The 20,219-nt window shown below is 44.0% G+C and overlaps 1 protein-coding gene across 3 annotated transcripts in view; it reads left to right on the forward strand.

Moving 5' to 3' along the window:
- The window catches only part of PTPRM (protein tyrosine phosphatase, receptor type, M), a 704,023-nt gene that overhangs the window by 632,543 nt on the left and 51,261 nt on the right, over positions 1 to 20,219 (forward strand). For all 3 annotated transcript variants that reach the window (XM_011994359.1, XM_011994360.1, XM_011994361.1), the window contains one exon: positions 5,461 to 5,558. In XM_011994359.1, the coding sequence (XP_011849749.1) occupies positions 5,461 to 5,558 (98 nt within the window). The remainder of the gene's footprint in view (positions 1 to 5,460; positions 5,559 to 20,219) is intronic.

Below are 20,219 nucleotides of genomic sequence, written 5' to 3' on the forward strand. Positions count from 1 at the left end.
GTGTGGGACCGCATTTGCCTTATTAAAGAATTTAGGGCTTACTCTGAGAGCAACGGAAAGCCATGGGAAGATGTACACAGGAAAATGATATGCGGGGTTTGCAGTCTTCATAGATGAGCCCTGGCTGAGGGGTAGGGAACGGATTCAGGGGAGCCCCCATGTGGGTTTGGGGAGTTGTATTTATCCACTTGGTAAATAGGTGAGTTGTCATGGCGGCTGGGGTTTGGAGCAGGGACAGAAATGGAGAGGGGGGAAGCAGGGTGTGCTGTGCTCTTGAAGTAGTCCTGCCGGCTAAGCAGAGATGCTTGGGGGCTGGCTGTGCTGTGAAGCTGAATTTGATCCTATATCCATGGGAGGCCCTTGGAGGAGTTAAAGGAGGGAAGTGACCTGAGATGAAAACACCTTTAAAGAGGTGGTTTCCGTGTGGTTAACATGGGTTCTCTCCTGTTTTCTTCTTGCTGGGATTGTGTGGTACACACCTGTCTGGTAGAGCCCTTCTGAGTTGCTTCCGATGTTCAAATGAGGCGGCATGATGTAATGGAGTCCGACTCCTGGTTCAGAACTCAGCCCCATGGCTCACTAGCTGTGTGACCTTGGACAGCTTGCTTGACTTCCCAGTGCCTCAGTCTCCGTCAGTAAAATGGGGGGTGAGCAGTAGGACCTGTTTCATAGGATGGTATTTTCTAAATGTAATGCAATCGTACATATAAACAACTTCAAACAGGACCTGGGAAACAGTAAGTGTTTAAAGGACATTAGGTATTATTCTGTTTATGATGGAATGCCAATTCATATTTATATTATCTTTCTTTACTTCAAAAAACTCGAAAATGCCACTGTGAGCTTAAGGGACCTTGACTTCTCAGCAGCTCTAGTTACCATAGAAAACGTAGTGTATAGAAATTCAAATGTGAAAAGCAGGGGTACAGGTCATCAAGGTTTGAAAACAATCATTTTTATAGATTTGGGGGTACAAGTGCAGTTGTGTTACGTGGATGTATTGCTTGGTGGTGAAGTGCGGGCTTCTAGGGCACCCATCACCTGGATATTATACATTGTTGAAATGATCGTTTTTAATATCTCTCACTTCCCATAAACTAGAGAACTCATACGATAAAGCCCATCCTTGAATGTTTTTCATTTATGCTTTTCATTGCTTGTTAATGGTTAATGTTTTTTATTGGAAAAAAAAAAACTTTCCACCCTTTTTTTTTCCTTTGGGGCTTGCTGGTGGCAAGAATGGCCGCCTGCACCTCTCCTTCTCAGCAGAGGTCTCTGTGTGCCTGCCAGCTGGAGGAGATGGAATGTATTACTGGCCTGATATTACTGAAATTTCTAGATGTTACCTTTCGGATTTCCCACAGGGGGACAACCGCTGAGATGAACCGTCTTGCCTATTGTGCAAACATCTGTAAATGCACCACCACAGCAATGACAGTGGCTCCCCCCAGCCAGAAACTGCGGAAATCGAATGCCCTGTCTTGCAGTCGCACCTGTTCACACCTTGAGAGAGGGAGGCTTTTCAGAGCTCCTTGCTCTGAAAAAATCTTGGGAGTTTATTGGTTTGTGCACTCTGTGAGCAATCCACAGTGATCTCGGGAGTCACAGGTCAAAGGCAAAGGGTTACTGACCCCCCATGCTGTTCCCCCTGTCTTTAGGTCCTTCAAGGGCATGGGTGCTAAGAGGAGCCTCCTTGTGTGCCAGGCTCACATCTTTGGACGTGTGATGTTGGCTCACAATGGTCGTGGTCACTCAGACCCCACCAGGAGCTGCCGAATCCAAATGGAGTAGCTTTGGTGACAGTAAAGTCCACCCCTCCCCTGGCCTGGAGGGTACGTTCTGATTTTGCCAGGAGACAGGTAGCTGAGTAATACTTTATTGAGATCTTGGGAAATAATTTGAAATACGTGGAAGAGAAAAGAAAAACAGGATTGATACATGCTGCATTAAAAACCTTATTTGGACACCTTCCCTATTTTCTACCCTCAAAAAAAAAAAAAACCCCACAAAAATAAAAAACAGGATTTGAATGAACATTTGGAAAAACTTCTTGAATCATCAGCCACGAATCACCAGTGCCCACCCCTGAGCAGTTTTACTGTTGAGCCACCACAGTGACCAGGCCAGGGAGGGAGCCACGCGTGTGGCAGAAGGAACGGCCGCCAAGTGTTGGCTGCACAGCGCCCGGTGCCTGCAGGAGAGCGGAGACAGGAGAGAGCGAGGCCAGCTGCACCGCAGGGAGATGTCTCTGCCTGCACTTTTTTTTTTCTTTCTGGTATCTATTTAGAATAATCTTTGTGTTCAATTTCATTTTTAGATTTTAACACCAAACTCTTTTTGTTCTTCTGGATCCACGTATCTAATTTCAGCATTGAAAAGCATTTCACCTAGTTTATTTTTGTATCCTAATCTTTTTGAGCATAGGTCAATGGACAAGAAAATCACAAAAACTAAGTGTGTATTACCAGCCAAGTGAGCTGCTAGTGCTTTTAAACACCCTTTATTTTAAAGACAATGCGAATTTAGTTATGTAAACATGTAAAAACCCAGGCCATCTTAACTGATGCCCAGCCGCAGAGGTGCAGTGGCATGGTCATATTCCTAGATGACATGTTATGAATAGAGTTCCTTCTACACCGAGGAAAACAGGATTCCATGGTTCACAGAGCTTGCAGGCCAGGTTAGACTAATCAGGAGATTCAGAACAACAAATCTTTGGCGTTTGACAGTTACAACTCCATAGGAGAGCACCTGATGGTTAGATTGGAAGACAAAGCCAATGTCCTTGATGCTATAGATCAGGAGAGATCTGAAAACACACCCAGACCCAACCCCCACCCAAACCCAGTTCAGTCAGAGTCTCTTGAGTTAGGACAGAAGAATTTTTCAAAATCTCCACAGTCATTTTAATAAGCAGCTAGAGTTGAGAACCGGTGCCTCCCATAGAGAACAGTCACTGGGAAGCTAGGATTGCACTGTGGTTACCTAGGGTGGTGGACTGAGCTAAGTTGGAAGCAGAGCCTTGGGTGGGGAAACAGAGGAGTGATCTGTATAGTGCCTGGGAGCAGTGGTTTAATTCCAGAGCTCCAAGGCTGTGCTCTGAGGACAGAGATAATCATGCTCCTTCTGAAGAAATCCTTGCAGAAGATGTCGCCTTTCCATGAATTGAAAAGGAGGAAAGGTGCTGTGTTTTCAAGCTTCTCCAGATTATCTTAGAAATGTAAGTTGAGAAAGGGAATCGTAAAAACATTATGTCTTAATCTGATATACCTAGTATGGGTTTAACATAACACTGTCATAATAATACAGTTTACACACATGCATACAGACTTACCATCCATTCATTGATTCACTGGGTTCCTGCTGTGTGCCAGGCGTTTCCTAGGGCGCTAAGAAAACGGCAGCGAACCAAGAAGGCTGAGTTCTCCTCCAGGAGGGGTCTTACACCAATCAATCCCAGGATGTCGACTGGCAAGAAGGGGGGAGTGAGGAATATGTTGGTGGCAAAATGGGGCCCCTGCCTAGAGTGTCTCTGAGAAGACCCCTGCTGGGCCCTCACAAGGGAGGTGGCTTTACTCTTCCTGCAGGCACAAGCCGTCCATGATGCCGGGACCTCTGATTCATCCACTAGAGCCACTGTCATCAGAGCTATTTCTGGAAACTTCTGAGTAGGTGGCACAGGCCTGTGTGCCTAGTGAAGGCCCCCCTTTGATTCAGGGGTCACATTGGGCTATTTGCTCAAAGATGGACTCAGTGCTTTTTCTCCCCCTTGTGAATAAGTAACAAGCTGTTAAATACACAATGAATGTACCTCTCTGCAAGCCAGAACTGTAGTGATTGATGGAATCCGATGTTTACTTGTCCCCTCTGTAACCTTAGATTAAAGTCACTGAAATCTTCAGCCTCTACATCAGGAGAATGGCACGCACATGCCAAGGGACGTGGCCAGAATGACTGGTGGAGCTTTGTGGGAGGTGGCGTGCATGGTCCCTTCCCCAAAGGGATTAGATGCAGAGACATCAGGAGACCAAGTCAGCTTTTCTGGGGAGGGTAACAGTGTAGTCAGAAGCAGCAAGGGAGAAATGATAGGAATTTGTGTCGTGGAAGGAAAGGAAGGAGGCCTGGACAGGGAGGAAGGAGAAGAAAAATTACACAAGAACCAATTGCTAATTGGTCAAGAAGGATAGGGAGTGACTGAAGGGCCCCTTGGGTGTGTGACTATTGTTCAGTGTCCAGGCTGCAGCAAAAGGACAGCTATTAATAAACATCCTTAAATGCATCTCGTTTTCTTTCTATTGCTTTGTTATTTATAAAATGCCTAAGTATACATTAATTCCAAGAATCCTCAAAATAACCTTGAGAGGTGTTACTGTGATCGGTATATAAAGAAAGAAGACATTGAAACTCATAGAGGCTAAGTAACTTGCCCCAAATCACACAGCCAGTTAAAAGGCAGAAGCAAATCTCAAATTCAAATATTTGAGCTCCAGCTCTGGCAATCTAAAATGTCAAGATACCTAGTACAATTGGGTTCTGGTCCTGGATGTGCCTGAACGTTTGTATGATTTCACATATACCGTGTGACTCTCCAAGCCTTTGAAGTTGCATTTCTCTCATTTCCTTGCCTTTCTATATGTCTTATAAAGATTTCTACTATTACATTTATACCCTCAAGTATGCATGGGCACAAAGTCGAGTTTGGGGTTTTTTTAAATCTGAATTAAAAGAAATTGTAAATTCCAACTTTCTGTACCCGATTCTTTCTGTAGCACTGGCCTTTTGTAATATATATTTTTCCTTTTTTTTTTTTTTTCAAGCCATAGGAAAGAGCTTTTTAATGCTCAGATCCCAAGAGCTAAGGAAGTAGATGGCTATTCATGTTCTGCCCGGAATCTTTATGTTCAGTGAGAGGAAGCGCAACTGCTTAAAACTCTTAACTTCTCTCTCTTACTTTAGAAAGTCAGGCGGAAAAAAAATGGATTAATTTGACAGATAGTACAGAAGAAGAAAAATATTAGAAACAAGAAAAGGCCATTTCTCCTGTAGAGGTTCATTTCATTCTATATACCACTTCCCTGGGATATCTGCCAATTGTTAGCAGAAAGAGTAATGTTATCTATTTTTTAAAATTTCACTCTTGAGTACTATGGAGATAAATAGCTAAATGATGGAGAAATAACTTTCTTTCATGGTAGTAGTTTAAGAAGGGTAAAAAGAGCTCAAATGCAGATGTTTGATGACATGAGAAAATTCAGCGACGAATGAAAAATTTGATATTTCTATAGGTGCAGTTTTAGAAAGAGTATCTTTTTGCATTGACACTAGAGACCTGTGTCCATCTGTAAAAGCGAGGGAACTGCATGTGGGTATTAATAGATGTATTTGCAAGCACCGGAAATTTTCCAGTTGAAACTTACAACAACAACAACAACAAAAAGTTTCTGTTCTGTTTTGCTGCAGGGCCAATGCAGGAGACCATCTATGACTTCTGGAGGATGGTGTGGCACGAAAACACTGCAAGCATCATCATGGTGACCAATCTTGTGGAAGTGGGAAGGGTGAGTGGACCATCTGCTGCAAAAGGCCATTTTGTTCCTTACTTAGTTGGTAACAGAAAGTAAGGCATGGGGCAAGCTTTTGAAGTATTATGTGTACTCCCAAAAACATTAACTACTGCAGCTCCTCCTATTGCTTGCTGCACTTGCTTATAAATTATCAGTAAACATAGCTTGAATTGCTTTCATTTGTTGCGATAGCAACAGACAGAAAGGCACTCTAGATTTAAAAGCAGTTGTTATCGGGCTATATTGAGTGCACAAAAATACCTCTAAGCATGAATGCTGATTGTTGAGTGTCAAAACTCAATGGGTGCTGCATTAGACATGACTACATTCCCAAACTCAAGAAAATTGGCTCTAAAAACAGTGTGCAGCTCTAGATTCAATCCTTAGATTAGAATTCCAGCATCTTCTCTTGCTTAAATTGGCCTTTCCTGTGTCTCAGTTTCCAGACCTGTAGAATGGAAAACATCATCTTTCTGAAGGTCATCTACTACCTTCTCCTTAGTAATTGTTTCTGAGCAGTACTTTTATTTAACCAGGAAGCTGTTACATAGTTGTAATTTCAGTAGTGGTATGCTCTAGGATTATTTCCAAAGTGAAATTTTAAAATGAGCAAACACACAGCGTGCAGTTGCCTTATTTTCCATGGTTGTGCTAACTGAAGAGAAGTTGGCATCATGAGATTTGCCCTCAGCAAAGGCAGCTTAGAAGTTATCCTAGAATTGAAGCAGTGGGATAGGAACCATAAAGGGATTGTCTCTTAAGAGTCTCAGGTTTCAGGAAGCAAAAAACCAGGAAGAAGAAAGACATCACAATTCTCTCATAATGAGAATATTCAGTAAGTGTGAACAAACACACACACACGTAGGACATATATACACACATACACACAATTCTAGCAAAAATGGCACCTTAAGCTGAAAATCCTCCTATAAACATCTAGAAATTCTAGATAAAAATATGAATATGTATTTTAATATGTTTATATGTATATCACATGCATATGCAAATATATATTTTTTAAATGTTTAGCTTACCCCTTAATAAAGACAGCTACTACAGACCAGAAATAAAGTGAGCACTAGAGAGCCTAGGGAGTGTAGCGCGTGCATGCACCCTTAGGAGGCTGGGCAGGGGGTTCTGTGTGAGTCTTGGGGGAGGGTGGGCAGCGTCAGTCTTTGTGATCTTGGATCCTAGGTTTTAAAGCCCACTGAGGGCAGGAAATAATGTGGACATGTACAGTGCTAAGAATTTGCATGTCAACTGCCACACAGAACCAAAACCCACAAAGAGTAGACCCTCAGAGAAAGGAAAACTGGGGAAGTGGAGGTAGGGAGAGGGAGGAGGGAGAAGGGAGAGGAGCACCAGCCAGCCCAGGGAATTGACAAGGAAGTTACACCATCTTCATTTAGGTAGGATCTGTGGGGGTGAAGCACTTCCACCAACTCCAGGGTCAAAGTAAACACCTAATAAAATCAGAAAATAATTAGAACCGTGAATCATAAAGTATCATTGTAGTATTAAAGTTGTCAGATGCAAATAACATGGTACCAGGAAAGGAAATACATGTTTTTAAATGTTGTTATTAGAAAAGAAGAAATACCAACTAAGCATCTAATTCAAAAAGACAGATGAAGAACAGAGCAAAACCAAAGGAAAAGAAAAGGAAATAATAAATATGAATAGAAATTTATTAACTTAAAAAGCACAGAAGCAGTAATAAAGTTCAACAAAATAAAAAGCTGGTTTTGTGAAAAGGTTAATAACATGCACCTCTGGCAACAGATCAGAAATAAACAGAGAAAAACCAGATATAGCCAATAGCAGATTTTTTTTTACTGCAATAGAATAATATGAATAACAATATATTTGATGAATTAGGTAATTTTCTTGAAAAATATGACTTTCCAAAACTGACTCAAAAAGAAACAGAAATTCTGAGTAGATTATGATTATCTTAAACTCTAATTCTGGTTAAAAATTGACCCATGGAAATGTACCAGTGTATATAGGTACTAAATATTCAAGGAACAGGTAATTCAAATGTACATTTTAAAAATATATAACATTTTATAAATACATAAAAATACATAAATTATATACATTTTATAAAAACCTAAGAGAACAGAAAAGAAAGGTTGTTCCCCCATTTCATTTTAAGAGGAAAGAAAGCTTCTTCCTCTATTTCACTTTAAGAGGCTAGTATAACCTCAATATCAAAACCAGATAAGACTACAGGAAAAGGTAAAATTATAGGTGCCACACATAGATAGGAAGAGATGAATATACCAGTAGGTCAAAACAGGCCAGATGTAAGACACCAAAAGCCCACCATATTAAGGAATAGGATAGGAAAATGTATGATAGTAAGATTTACGTAAAATCCTCTGTATGACAAAGGATATAGTAAGCGACCAGACAAAGGCGGGGAGGTACTATGGGGCTATCATGCGAAGTTTAAACACTTCCAGAGCAATATTTTATGTACTAAAAGTATAAAAACCATTTCTTTCTTTCAATGATGCCTCTGCCGATTGCCAGCATGGGAGTGCAGGTGAGTTGGCACGGAGGCTGCTGAGGCAGGGAGGGCCACCAGCCCGGCCTAGAAGAGGGTGCTGGGCCTCTCCTCCACGGACCTTTCTCTGGAAAGAGGAAACTAGCAGTACTGTGTGTCCACACAGTTTTGGAGCTGAGAAGTGGGGACCAGAGCTATGGACCTCTGTCACAGTAGGGGATGGGAAGAAACCACCTATGTGGATTCTTGGCTATTTTCCACCCAAGGAGCCTGCCCTAAAATTCCTTTCACAGTACTTGTCACTGAAAGAGTCACGAAAGGAAAAGCTTACAATGAACACTAGACGTCAGAACGAACAACTTTCTAATTCACATACAAGGAAGGTGTATTAAGATTCCAGGTGCTCCTCTCACAGCCAAGAAAAAACATCTTCTTTTGCTGCCATAACCAAATGCCACAAGCTGGGAGGCTTACACAAGAGACATGTACTATCTTCCTGTTCTGGAGGCTGGAAAGTCCAAGCCGGGTCTGGCAGGATTCTGCTTCTGGTGCGGGCCCTCCTGGCTTTCATGTGGCCACCTTCTCGCTGCAACTTCACGTGTCAGAGAGAGCACAAGCTCCATGGTGTCTCTTCTTACAAGGACGCAAATCCTATTGGGTGAGGGCCCCACCTTAATGACCTCATTTAGCCATCGTTATTTCCTTGGAGGCCCATCTCCAGATACAGTCACACTTGGGGGTTAGGCCTTCACCATATGAGTTTGGGGAGTACACAGATATTCAGTCCATAACAGCCTGCTTAATGGGGTTCTTGTAACGATTCAGTGAGTTTCCACATGTCAGGAGGTTAGAGAAGTTCCTGCCCATTTCAGGGACTCAATAATACAGCTGTTAGTATAACCTTAGGTTTCCACCAACAAACCTAAGACTGAAGAAAAAGACCCTTTTTCTTCCACACACCAAATCTACCTACTTTTACTATGAAAACAGTAATGACTATTGGGGAAAAAAAGGCCAGCTCCACCAGAAAGCAAGTTCCTTGAAGGGAAGAGATGGCATTGCTCAGTGGCCTCTCCTTCCAGGCCGAGGGCCCTGAGCAAATGCCTAGCAAGGTGAATAGAGAGAGTACCTCACCATAGTGTCACGGAGCACACCAGAGCCACCTCATATAGCCTAAACATTTCATCTGCTTTCATGCGCTTGTGTTTCTTCCCCTGAGAGGTATACTCCCATCTGACTCCTTCATTCACTTCACACATCCTTGCTGACCACCCACATATGATGGGGAGAAAGAGGTGCCTGGAGCCCACCCACTCTCGGGCGCCTTCCCTTCACAAACCCAGCATCCCAGAAAGCTGTGCACCCATGCACACGTTCAATATTTGCACTGGAGCTCACTTACAAGACAGTCCTAAGTAAATTATTTTGAAAAGTAGATAACTGCTAAATAACAACTATTACTGGATTTTTAAAAATAAAAGCACATCTATTTTTTGCTGAATTGAAATTACGAAGCACACCACTGTGTCTGGACTCAGTGGCTTAAGAGGTTAAGCTGAGTTCATATGATACAGCCTTTTACTTTAAGAAAAGACGAGGACAGCATAGTCTGTGGTTGAAAAGTCGAAAGAAGATTGTGCTGTAAAATTACTGCAGCAAAAATAATAATTACACGCTAAAGCCCACTGTGCCTCAGACATGGCACATTTGCAGGGAGCCAGGTTTCATTCAGAGTGACCTGGGTTTAGAAAAGGAATGAAAATGATATGCAGTGGTGGTCACTGTTCCTTCCATCAGGCACCTGGACCCGTCACATCCAGGGTAGTCACTGGTGATTTTTATGACAGCAACTCTTCCTTCTGACAAATAACCACGGAAATTTTGTTTCCAATAAGGTGTGGCTGAAGTGGGCGGTGGTAACTAGGTTTCTGGTTTACCCATAAATCTAAATCCGTAGATTTAAAGTGACTCAACCATTTTAGGTCTGGTAAGCTTATTTAAAAAAAAAAAAAAAAAATTCTTCCAAATCCTTACCAAGTTTGTGGGGACATGGGTAAGCTCTGAAGAGGCCCCACCTCGTTGCTATCAACCCCTTGGATGGGCCTGACTTCAATTAGTAATGAAATTATGGCATCTGTCCTTGAAATGTCTGGCATGATTTGGGGGTTTTGACAAGAGGTCATGTTCCCTTGTGGGGAAAGCACTGTGCTTGTTCCAGGCTGTTTCCCATTGTTAATCCTGCACTTTTGTTTACAGATAGCTCCTCCATTTTCCATGCTTCAAAACAGCAACAAGAAACCACCCAAGAAATCAAAATGACATGATTTTTAAGGGCAGTAGCTACCTACTTAACATGTGTACCACACATGGTGCGTCCTTCATGCATTAAGCATGAGCTAGGCGGATGCGTGTTTGTTTACTCAGACTTGCTGCCGATTCATTAAGGCAGAGCTGGGGACCTGCTTCCCCCCATTTTGCCCTGAAGCGCTCTGCATTAGGCGGCCCTAATTGCTGGTGCTGGAGCCACCAGGAGACCTTTCCTGTCGCAGCACCTGGTGCAGAAGACACAGATGCTGCACTTCCCTCCAGCAGGGTCCCCGGTACATCTGCCAGGACCTGTCATTATCTAAGACTTCCTTGTCACCACCGTGCCTCCCCTTTTAGCCCACGTGTTCTGGGAAGGGACCCTTGTCGGTTTTCCTGGCACCTGCCGCCGGCTGCACACCTGGCATTGAAATGGCGCTGGAACGTGTTGTGATTATTTTCCCTCTTTAATGAACCCACCTGAGGGACATTTAGTTTTTTAATCCAGTCGCCTGTTTCCCAGGCATTCCCATTTACACCGCTTGTGTGGAGATTCAAAAACTGTGTTGCAGTGTTGAGCTACACCATCTGCCAGAAGTCTTATAACCAAATCTGCAGGACTCCCAAAGGAGACTTTTGCACCGGTAATTTAAGCTAATGATTTCTAAACATATTTAGTCAGTTTTATGAAGACCTCATTAGAATGTGACTGTTTATTAAAAATCCAAATGAGGTCTCACAGTCATTTAGGAAAATTATTGTTGAGTCACTCTGAATAGTTCTGATAACAGAAGATAAAATGTTTTGGAACTGAGAGAAGTGGGGACCAGAGCTATGGACCTCTGTCACAGTAGGGGATGGGAAGAAACCACCTATGTGGATTCATGGCTGTTTTCCACCCAAGGAGCCTGCCATAAAATTCCTTTCACGGTACTTGTCACTGAAAGAGTCATGAAAGGAAAAGTTTACAATGAACACTAGACGTCAGAACGAACAACTTTCTAATTCACATACAAGGAAGGTGTATTAAGATTCCAGGTGCTCCTCTCACAGCCAAGAAAAAACATCTTCTTTTCTGCAACAGCCACCAGACCCAGGATCAGTGAGGAAGCAAGAGAGAGGCAAGGTTGCCCCATACTGGTTAATTACAGGAATAAAAATATTAGCAATTGTTTTTACTACAAAATCTCTTAAGTTGTTCCAAGACATCAAACTCATAAGAAAGGGAAGAGGGAAATTGTTTTTATAGACATTGCTGACAGTTTTCCGTCTTGAGCGCTCACTGTTACTTTCATAGATCCTTTTTCATAAACTGGTATTTAAGATTGATATTTTGTGACCTGTGTATTTACAATCTTAGCCTTTGAATAATTTCTGCTCATTCAGCAAACACTCCTCATCTCGATCTGTCATCCTTTCACCTGTCATAGGGATGAAGCTGACATAAGCCTTACCTCCCTCCTGCACGTTACACCTGGGCATTTAACTGCTCATTGGCCATCTCTACCTCTGTGTCCCACAACTGGCACAAAACAAGCACCTCAGAAACTAAGCTTGTCCATTCATCTGCAGACTCCTGGTCCCCAATACCTCTTCTTATCATTCAGGCTTGAAAACAAACTCCATTTTGTACTCAGCCCAATCCAATGTCAAGCCATAAAAACACCGTGTGAACAGCACACCTGCCTCCTGTCTTCATGGTGCCTTCCCTGCAGCTTGGGAACTCACAGTCTTTCTTATCAGTCCCGGCAGCAGCGTCCACACTGGTCACCTCAGCATCCACACTGGTCACCTTGTGCTGTTGCGGTCTCGGAGACAAAAATGGATGTCCCATTACCAAGACGGAAAGGTTAAGGAAACAGAGTTACCTACAGGTTGACGGTTCAGGGCCTGTCATAGCAAATCCTCTAAGTTCCTATGGCCAAACTCCCTACCAATAGGAGCTATAGCTCTCAGTCACAACCCAGACCACTGCAACTCTGATTGGACAGAGGACCAGCCTTGCAAACACTCTTTCCTGATAAGCAGCTGCAGACCTCCAGCCGGTTTTGGCCGCTCATAGAGGCTGCACACAGACTGTCTTTGTGTCCCGTAGCTGACCTTTTGATGTAAAGAGCCAAATGCCATTTCCTTTTCACAGTAAAAATCCCACCCCAAAGTGAACATGGGATGTATGTTTACCTATTGCACGTGTGCTCAGCTCCCCTTATAAATATGTATAGCTTTTCCCCCAAACCTGCTGATATATATGACTCGTGTGTGAGATACAGACCTGGTGAGGCATAAAACCCAACCTGTCCTTTGTTCTAAAGGGACAGCACCTTCAGTCCATGCTAGAGACTCTTCCCAGCTTGCAAACTGATAACCCCAATAAAGCTCTCCCTCCTACTGTCCAGCCATCCTGGTGGTCTTTTAGACAACACTGTCTTCTATGCATTCTGTGCGTCAGTGCTGCGTTAATTTTTATAAACATTAGATCCTGACACACCACTCATCTGTTCCGAATCCTTCAGTGATTCCCGTCGAATTCAGAACAAAGCCCAAACCTCAGGATCCGAAAAATTCTGTGCCTTCACAGTGTGGCTCTAGTCTACAGCACCCAAGCTTGCTTCCCAGCATTCTCTTACAAGTGTTGGAAATGCCAGGCGGACAAAGTATTTGCCGTCTGCCATACACGCCCAGCACTGCATTCCTTGTGCCTTTGGTGCTATCTGGCCTGTGCACAGTGGAGCTCTCCAGGAAAACCCCTGCCAGTTTGGAGTGCTCTAGGTCTGCACAGTCCCTGCAGAGCCTCTAGTCGCAGGGGTCTACTGAGTATTTTCAGTGTGGTTATTGTGACTGAGAGATTGACTTCTGAGGTTTATTTCATTTGTATTAATTTAAATTGAAATGTCCACATGTGACTAATGGCTTTTGTCTGGGACAGTGCAGGGACAGCACCTCCTTGCCTTCCTCCCTCTGCCTGCTTAACCAGGGCCGTTCTTTTAATACTAATTGAAAATTCCACCCTTTCTAAGAAGGAAGCCTGACCTGATTATTCAACTGGCTCTTTTATCTCCATCATCAGCATCCTCTCTGTATGTCACTTGCCATATTCTGTCCTTTAGTATAAGTTGTAGCCCTTCCTCATTTATAGTAAGTCAGAGAATCAGAAGGCCTTGGTTCAGATCTTGGCTCTTCCCATGCCCATTGCAACATCTCTGAGCCCCAGATTCCTCATCTGTTAAGCATAGGGAATCGTGCACTAATACACACCCTCCTGTGCCATGGGATTACTGTAAGGATTACAAAATAAATTGAGCATCTTTTGTGCCTGTTTCCACTTCTGCAAACTCACCTTCTCAGCCATTCCTGTGCACAGCTACCAGGCTGTGGGTCCTTCCAGGTAGGCCCAGTAGAAGCAGTTGGTCAACAACCCTTTCCCTAAATCTGGCCGCAGGGACGGCCTCTCTGTTGTCAGAGATGGTGGAGTTTGCACCTTTCCTTGAATTCCGTCAATTCTGTAGTCATGAATTATCTGTTTCTGCTGGAAATACCAGCAATTCCTAAACTAGAATTGTCGTAACTTTAACACAAAACTAGGAGTCAAAGAGGAAACTGGCAGTGTAGCCTGTGATGATTCCCATCCAGGTACTGCCAGGCTTCACGCCACCACCCCCAGCACATCAGCCAAGAAAGGAGGCGCTAACGAGTACTGAGCTATCAGCAGCAGGAGAAAGGCCTTCTACAGACTCCTCAACACCAGCTCCTCCAGGAAAGATGGTTCCCTGGCTGCCCTGGGGAAGCTGGAGGTTTTCTCTGCCTGAAAACCTCAGTTCCCCTCTGTAAAAAGTTCAGCCAAAGAGCTCGATTTGTCATGTTCACAAATTAGCCCAAAGATAGGCTTGTTAATCCCTTCTCAGCACAATTTAATCCAACATTTAGTGCTGTACTTACTGTATCTATGACACTAAGAATCCAAAGATAGTTATAATTCACTTGTCCTCAAAGAATCTTATCACCTGTGGTCATTGAGAACCGTGTATCAGCAATGAACTGTGAGACGTGTTCAGAGTGTGATAGTACCGACGACGGGACTCATTCTGCCTGTGGGAATCTAGGACTTCTCGGAGCACGTGGTAAAGAGCTGGACCTTAGTAGCAGGAAGGATTTTATTTTGTCTTTATTTTAGATTTAGGGGGCACATGGGCAGGTTTGTTAAATGGGTATATTTAGTGGTGCTGGGGTTAGGGCTTCTAATGATCCCATCAACCAAACAGTGAACATAGTCCCCAGTAGGTAGTTTTTCAAACCGTGCCCTCCACCCTCTCTCCTCCCTCTCTCCTCCCTTTTATATTCCCCAATGTTTATTCTCATCTTTGTGCCATGTATACCCAACGTTTAGCTCCCACTTACAAGTGAGAACATAGGGTATTTGGTTTTGTTTCTGAGTTAATTCACTTAGGATAATGGCCTCCAGCTGTACCCATGTTGCACCAAAGGACATGATGTCATTCTTTTTCTTTCTTTTTTGTTTTTTGTTTTTTGAGGTGGAGTCTCGGTCTGTCACCCAGGCTGGAGTGCAGTGGCGCAATCTTGGCTCACTGCAACCGTCGCCTCCCGGGTTCAAGCAGTTCTCTGCCTCAGCCTCCCAAGTAGCTGGGATTACAGGCACCCACCACTACGCCCGGTTAATTTTTTGTATTTTTAATAGAGACAGGGTTTCACCATCTTAGCCAGGCTGGTCTCAATCTCCTGACCTTGTGATCCACCCGCCTCAGCCTCCCAAAGTGCTGGGATTACAGGCGTGAGCCACCGCGCCAGGCCCGATTTCGTTTTTTATGGCTATGTAGTATTCCATGGTGTGTATATACCACATTTTCTTTATTCAGCCTACCGTTGATGGACACCTGGGTTGATTCCATGTCTTTGCCGAGGAAGCATTTTAAATGGCAGGAGTGAGACAGTAACCACTTCAGCAGCATAAGGAAGGGAAAGCACAGAAAGGGAGGAAATGGCATGTTGGAGAAAGAGCGAGTGGCCTGCCTGATGCAGCTGCTGAGGGAAGAGCTCTGAGGCCGGGAAGCTAACTGTGGGCTTGTTGATGAGGGTTGGAAATGCGCTTCTAGGAAGGAAGGAGAGGTAGAAAGTGGGCAGTGTGTGTGTGTGTGTTCACTTTAATGGAAGGCATTGAGGGGGTAAATCGTGTTCTAATTGGTATTGAAAAACAATCTTGGTGAGCATTAGGGAAAGGCTGAGAAAGGCTGTGGAAGAGCATGGAGACACGTTAGGAGGTTAGAGCAAGGCTCTACGTGAAAGATGATGTGGGCTTGAGTTTGGGCAGAGGTGCTGGGAATGTATGAGGAGTATACAGTTTGGGTGTTATGGTGGGTAGGTGGTGCTGATAAGGAAAGAGGGGAACTTGAGAATGAACCAGGGCTTCTACCACTGTGACTTGGGTTGCTCTAAAGGGTATTAACGAAAAATGGGTATCTCTTTCCACCTCACCCCCACACACCCCCAAATACAAGTAGTTGTAAGGAGAGGCAATGTGATTCATCTTGGACATGCTGAGTTTAAGAAGCTGAATGAGCAATAATGTGATGCTTTCCAGAAAGCTCGAGAGAGAGATGTGAGCTGAAGACACAGAAAAAAACTATGAAATGCTAGCGTCCCCCTTTATTCACAAGCATCTACTGTGTGTTAGGCTTTGGGCTGCACTGGCATATCAAGATGAAAAGACATGGCACAAACTCTGGGACAAAAAGGCAAACAAAAACCAAAAAGTATAATGCGGCCAGGCGTGGCGGCTCACGCCTGTAATCCCAGCACTTTGGGAGGCCGAGGCAGGTGGATTGCCTGAGGTCAGGAGTTTGAGGCCAGCCTGGCCAACATGGTGAAACCCCATCTCTACTAAAAATACAAAAAATTAGCTGGGCATGGTGGCAGGTGCCTATAATTTCAGCTACTCGGGAGGCTGAGGTAGGAGAATCGCTTGAACCCGGGAGGTGGAGGTTGCAGTGAGCCTAGATTGCACCATTGCACTCCAGCCTGGGCGACAGAGCGAGACTCTGTCTAAAAAAAAGTATAATGCAAAGTGATAACCACTGTAACAGAACAGCGTTCTTGGGAGAAAGTGGACAGAGAAAAGAGGAGGACTCACAACAGATCACTGGAGAATATCTGTGTCTGTGGGCAGTCGGGAACAACAGCTGGAATGGAGTCTGGAAAAGGAAAGCAGGAGGAATAGGGCATGAACAAAGAGACCCAGATCATGAGAACGAAGAGAAGACAGCATTTCAACAGGAAGGGGATAGTGACCAGGTCACGAGCTACAGAAAGGCCAGGTAAACAGGAATCAGAGAGCAAGGTAGAGAGAAAGAACGTACTGAGTCAGGCATCCTGCTAAATGTTTCACAAGCCCTATTGCTCATATCACAGCTACCCTCTGAGTACATTTAAAGATTCCTATTTTTGAATTAAGTAAGTAAGGCTTGGTGTGGTTAAATAATTTGGCCAAGGGCATAGAGCTAGAAATGAAACTTCGGTCTGTCCAGTTCCAAAGTCCATGCTCTCTCCCCCATTCCACAGTGCCCCCCATTAGCACTGGAGAGGTCTTTGGTGTGTACCAAGTTCCCATGGGGTGATAGAACCAGGAATCCAGCAGCAGTAGAACAGTGGCTAAGTGTGCAGCAAAGATGCAACTGTAGCTCGTTCTTGGAGCAGCGAGTCACAGGAGAGAGATGAAGCAGCACCTAGAAGGGAACAGGGTTTAGACAGTGACTATAATGGTTGGGAGTGTGTGTGTGTTTAGTGATAGAGTAGACATAGGAGTAACTGGGAGTCTGAAAAGAAGATGTAATTACAATCTCAAACTAAAGGTACAAGAAAATAAAGGGGAAAAGTGACAGAGGAAATTCACAGACAAGATAGAAGAGAATGCCTTCAGTTCACAAGCATACGCTGCATTCACACCACTCAATGTGGAGTCACAGAAAGCCAGGGATGCTAAGATAAATTAAGCGAGTCCCTGTACACAGGGTGGGGCATCAAGCAAAGGGATGAAATTCCATGATAAAGGTTTCACAGCGTGCTGTGGAAGTTCATGAAAGAGGCACCTCATCTAGCCGTGGAGTTGAGGTTGGAGGGATTTGTCAGTAAATGCTTCTCAGAGCAAGGAGTGCCTGGTGCTGAGTGCAGGAGGTGGGAGAGCAAATGGAAATTAGCTGGCAAAGGAGGGAGGGAAGGTGTTCCAGACAGAGGCAACCACAGGACCCTGGAGGGAAGCTGCAGGGATTCAGTGTGAACCAGGAGAGATGGGGGATGAGGATTACAGGGAGAACTGAGGCCCTTGTCATGGATATACCACATCAGGAATTGGGCTTCAGCTCATGAACAATAGCCCCAAAGGATTTGGGTATGGAAGTGACAAGGGGAAAGGGCCACACTGGAGATGCTGCAGAGACAGAGTGGGTCATCCAAAGGCAGAACCATCACCATCTGACTTAACAAGGAAAAGGTTACTGGCAACCTTTTGCCTGAGTGTTTTCAGAGTGATGGCCTATCAGAGTTCTTTGACAGCATGCAACAGAAATCAACTCTGGCTAATTTCAGGAAAATTAGCCAGGAAAAGGGAAAAGAATATCAGAAGCTCAAAATGTTGATGTGAAGAGTAAGGCTTGGAAAAAATAGGAAAGAAGGTAACAGCTCCAGAGGGCTAGTGAGCCAGGTGGGTCTCTCAGCCACAGTCTAGTCAAGGCGCTGATGCTATAAGACAGTGAGCTCTCTGGTCTCTTTGTCACTGTGCTCAGGATTCTAATAACAAGGATAGAACCTCCAACTCCCAGGTTGGAGTTGTGCTTTGGTTCATGTGCTTATCCCTCGCTGTCCAGGGACTCTAATTGACAAGCCACCCCATAGGGAAGAAGTAATTCCCCAAAAGGAAGTCAAGGATCCATTAGGAAGGATGAATGGATGAAATGGATGTTGACAGACCAAATGATGCGTTCATTACAAATGGCAAGCACTCAAGCCAGCCTGCAGCGTAGGAGTAGGAAATGAGGATGCACAGACTGAGTGTAGACTTGTCAGAAGCTTAGCTCTGCAGGGAAAAGAGAGGAGTGCAGCTGTAAACAGAGGAGCATTTCTGATCAAAGGGTATTTACAAGGTGAAAGACCCTTGACAGTAGTTATGTGTTAAGGAAAAGAATCAGAAGAGAGGGAGAGACTGGATATCTTGAGAAGTGGACAGAGTGTTTGCCAGGGAGCCAGGAGGGAAGGGACCTGAGCACAGGTCTTCCATTCAGCCTTACAAAGGATGACATCTTTTCCTCTGAGCCTGCAGAGCAGAGACAGGCGTGGACACACTTAAATAAATTGAACCAAACAGAAACACACTCAGGATGGCACCCTCTCCTGGTAACACTGGTTTTCCCCGTGTAGTAAGGAGCAAGGCCATGGGCTGAGAAGCTGGAGGAAAAGGGAAGTAGCTATTTTAGGGATGCATCAAGGACACAGGTAAAGGGGTTCGCCTGGAATGGGAGTGACCTCTTTTCTGGAGAGAAGGTAAGGATGGGCAGATATAAGTGAGACTCCAGTTGACAGCTACAGGATGTAGGTAGGTGGAATCCCAGGACACCCAATAGCCCAAATCCTCCAGGTAGTAGCGGTAGGGGAATGTGACTCCAAGGAGAATAGGGTGTTGTGAGCATTTCTAGGTGAACTGAAAACCAACCCATTCTTAACCATGCCTCACTTCTTGCAACCGTGAAATGAAAGGAACTATCCATATGAACTCTAAAAGTCCATGTTTATATGAAGAATATTTTCCTGTTTGCTGTTTACATTTTGGTGAAGGGATCCATGTGAATAACAAAGGCATCTGCAGTCCAGATCCGGTTTAATCCACATGCTTCCAGAGCCCTTGATGCTTCCTACACGCTCTGAATACCACCAACAGCAGAAAACGATTGAGTGTGGATTGTTAAAGGGGAATGATTCAGGACAAAAACATGAGGACTGTCACTCCCTTGGGAGAGAGCCCTCCGCTCCCATGTCCTCTGCGCTGTTTCGCACAAATTGTGTAGAGGATCTGGAACAGAATGTTGCCATGTGATTAGGTACCAGTGAGACAAATTCTGTCAGTGATCCATCTGTATTTTAACTTATGCAGACCATAAGAGAGATTCAGTCACTTCTCTAATTTATAGACCTTCTTTTGAAAATAATCTGACTACAGTAAACTAAGATTTTTGAAGAAACAGATTATTTTCAGAAGTTCTCAAAATTACTTATAGCAATCCCCCTGATTTATCAACTGGCACAATCAGTCGCACCCGGCGAGCACATTTCCGAGTTTTTACCCAGTGATCAGCTGCCTGCAGTAGGGAGGGAGTCCTTGGAGAGAATGTGGCTTCTTTGGAGGACTCTCACGGTGATTGACTGAAGATGTCTACACATGCCCCGTTGCGTTCTGTATAATTGCAAGTGTGACTGTTACCTCTGGAAGGTCTCCGTATGCACAGAAAGGGCTATTTTACTCCAAGTGTTTAATCGATAGCGAATCATCGTTTCACATCCGTCAATTCAATTTGGGCAGCAAATCCATTTAATTAAAGGTAAACTGTGGTATAAAGGAGATGCAAAAACATATATAATTATAAAACAACTCCATTTAACCAGGAAACACTTAATTGACTACAAATTGGGTAATGATTTTGAAAAATATGAGACTAAAAGAAAACACATACTCTCAGACTAAAGCAAGGAGAAAACCATACAACTTTTTTCTCCAATCTTATTGAAGGCTTATTCAGTATTTTAAATTAAATACTAAGTTCTGCATTTTATAACTTCATGAG

This window comes from Mandrillus leucophaeus, unplaced genomic scaffold (genome assembly GCF_000951045.1).
Source record: "Mandrillus leucophaeus isolate KB7577 unplaced genomic scaffold, Mleu.le_1.0 Scaffold453, whole genome shotgun sequence".
NCBI lineage: Eukaryota > Metazoa > Chordata > Mammalia > Primates > Cercopithecidae > Mandrillus > Mandrillus leucophaeus.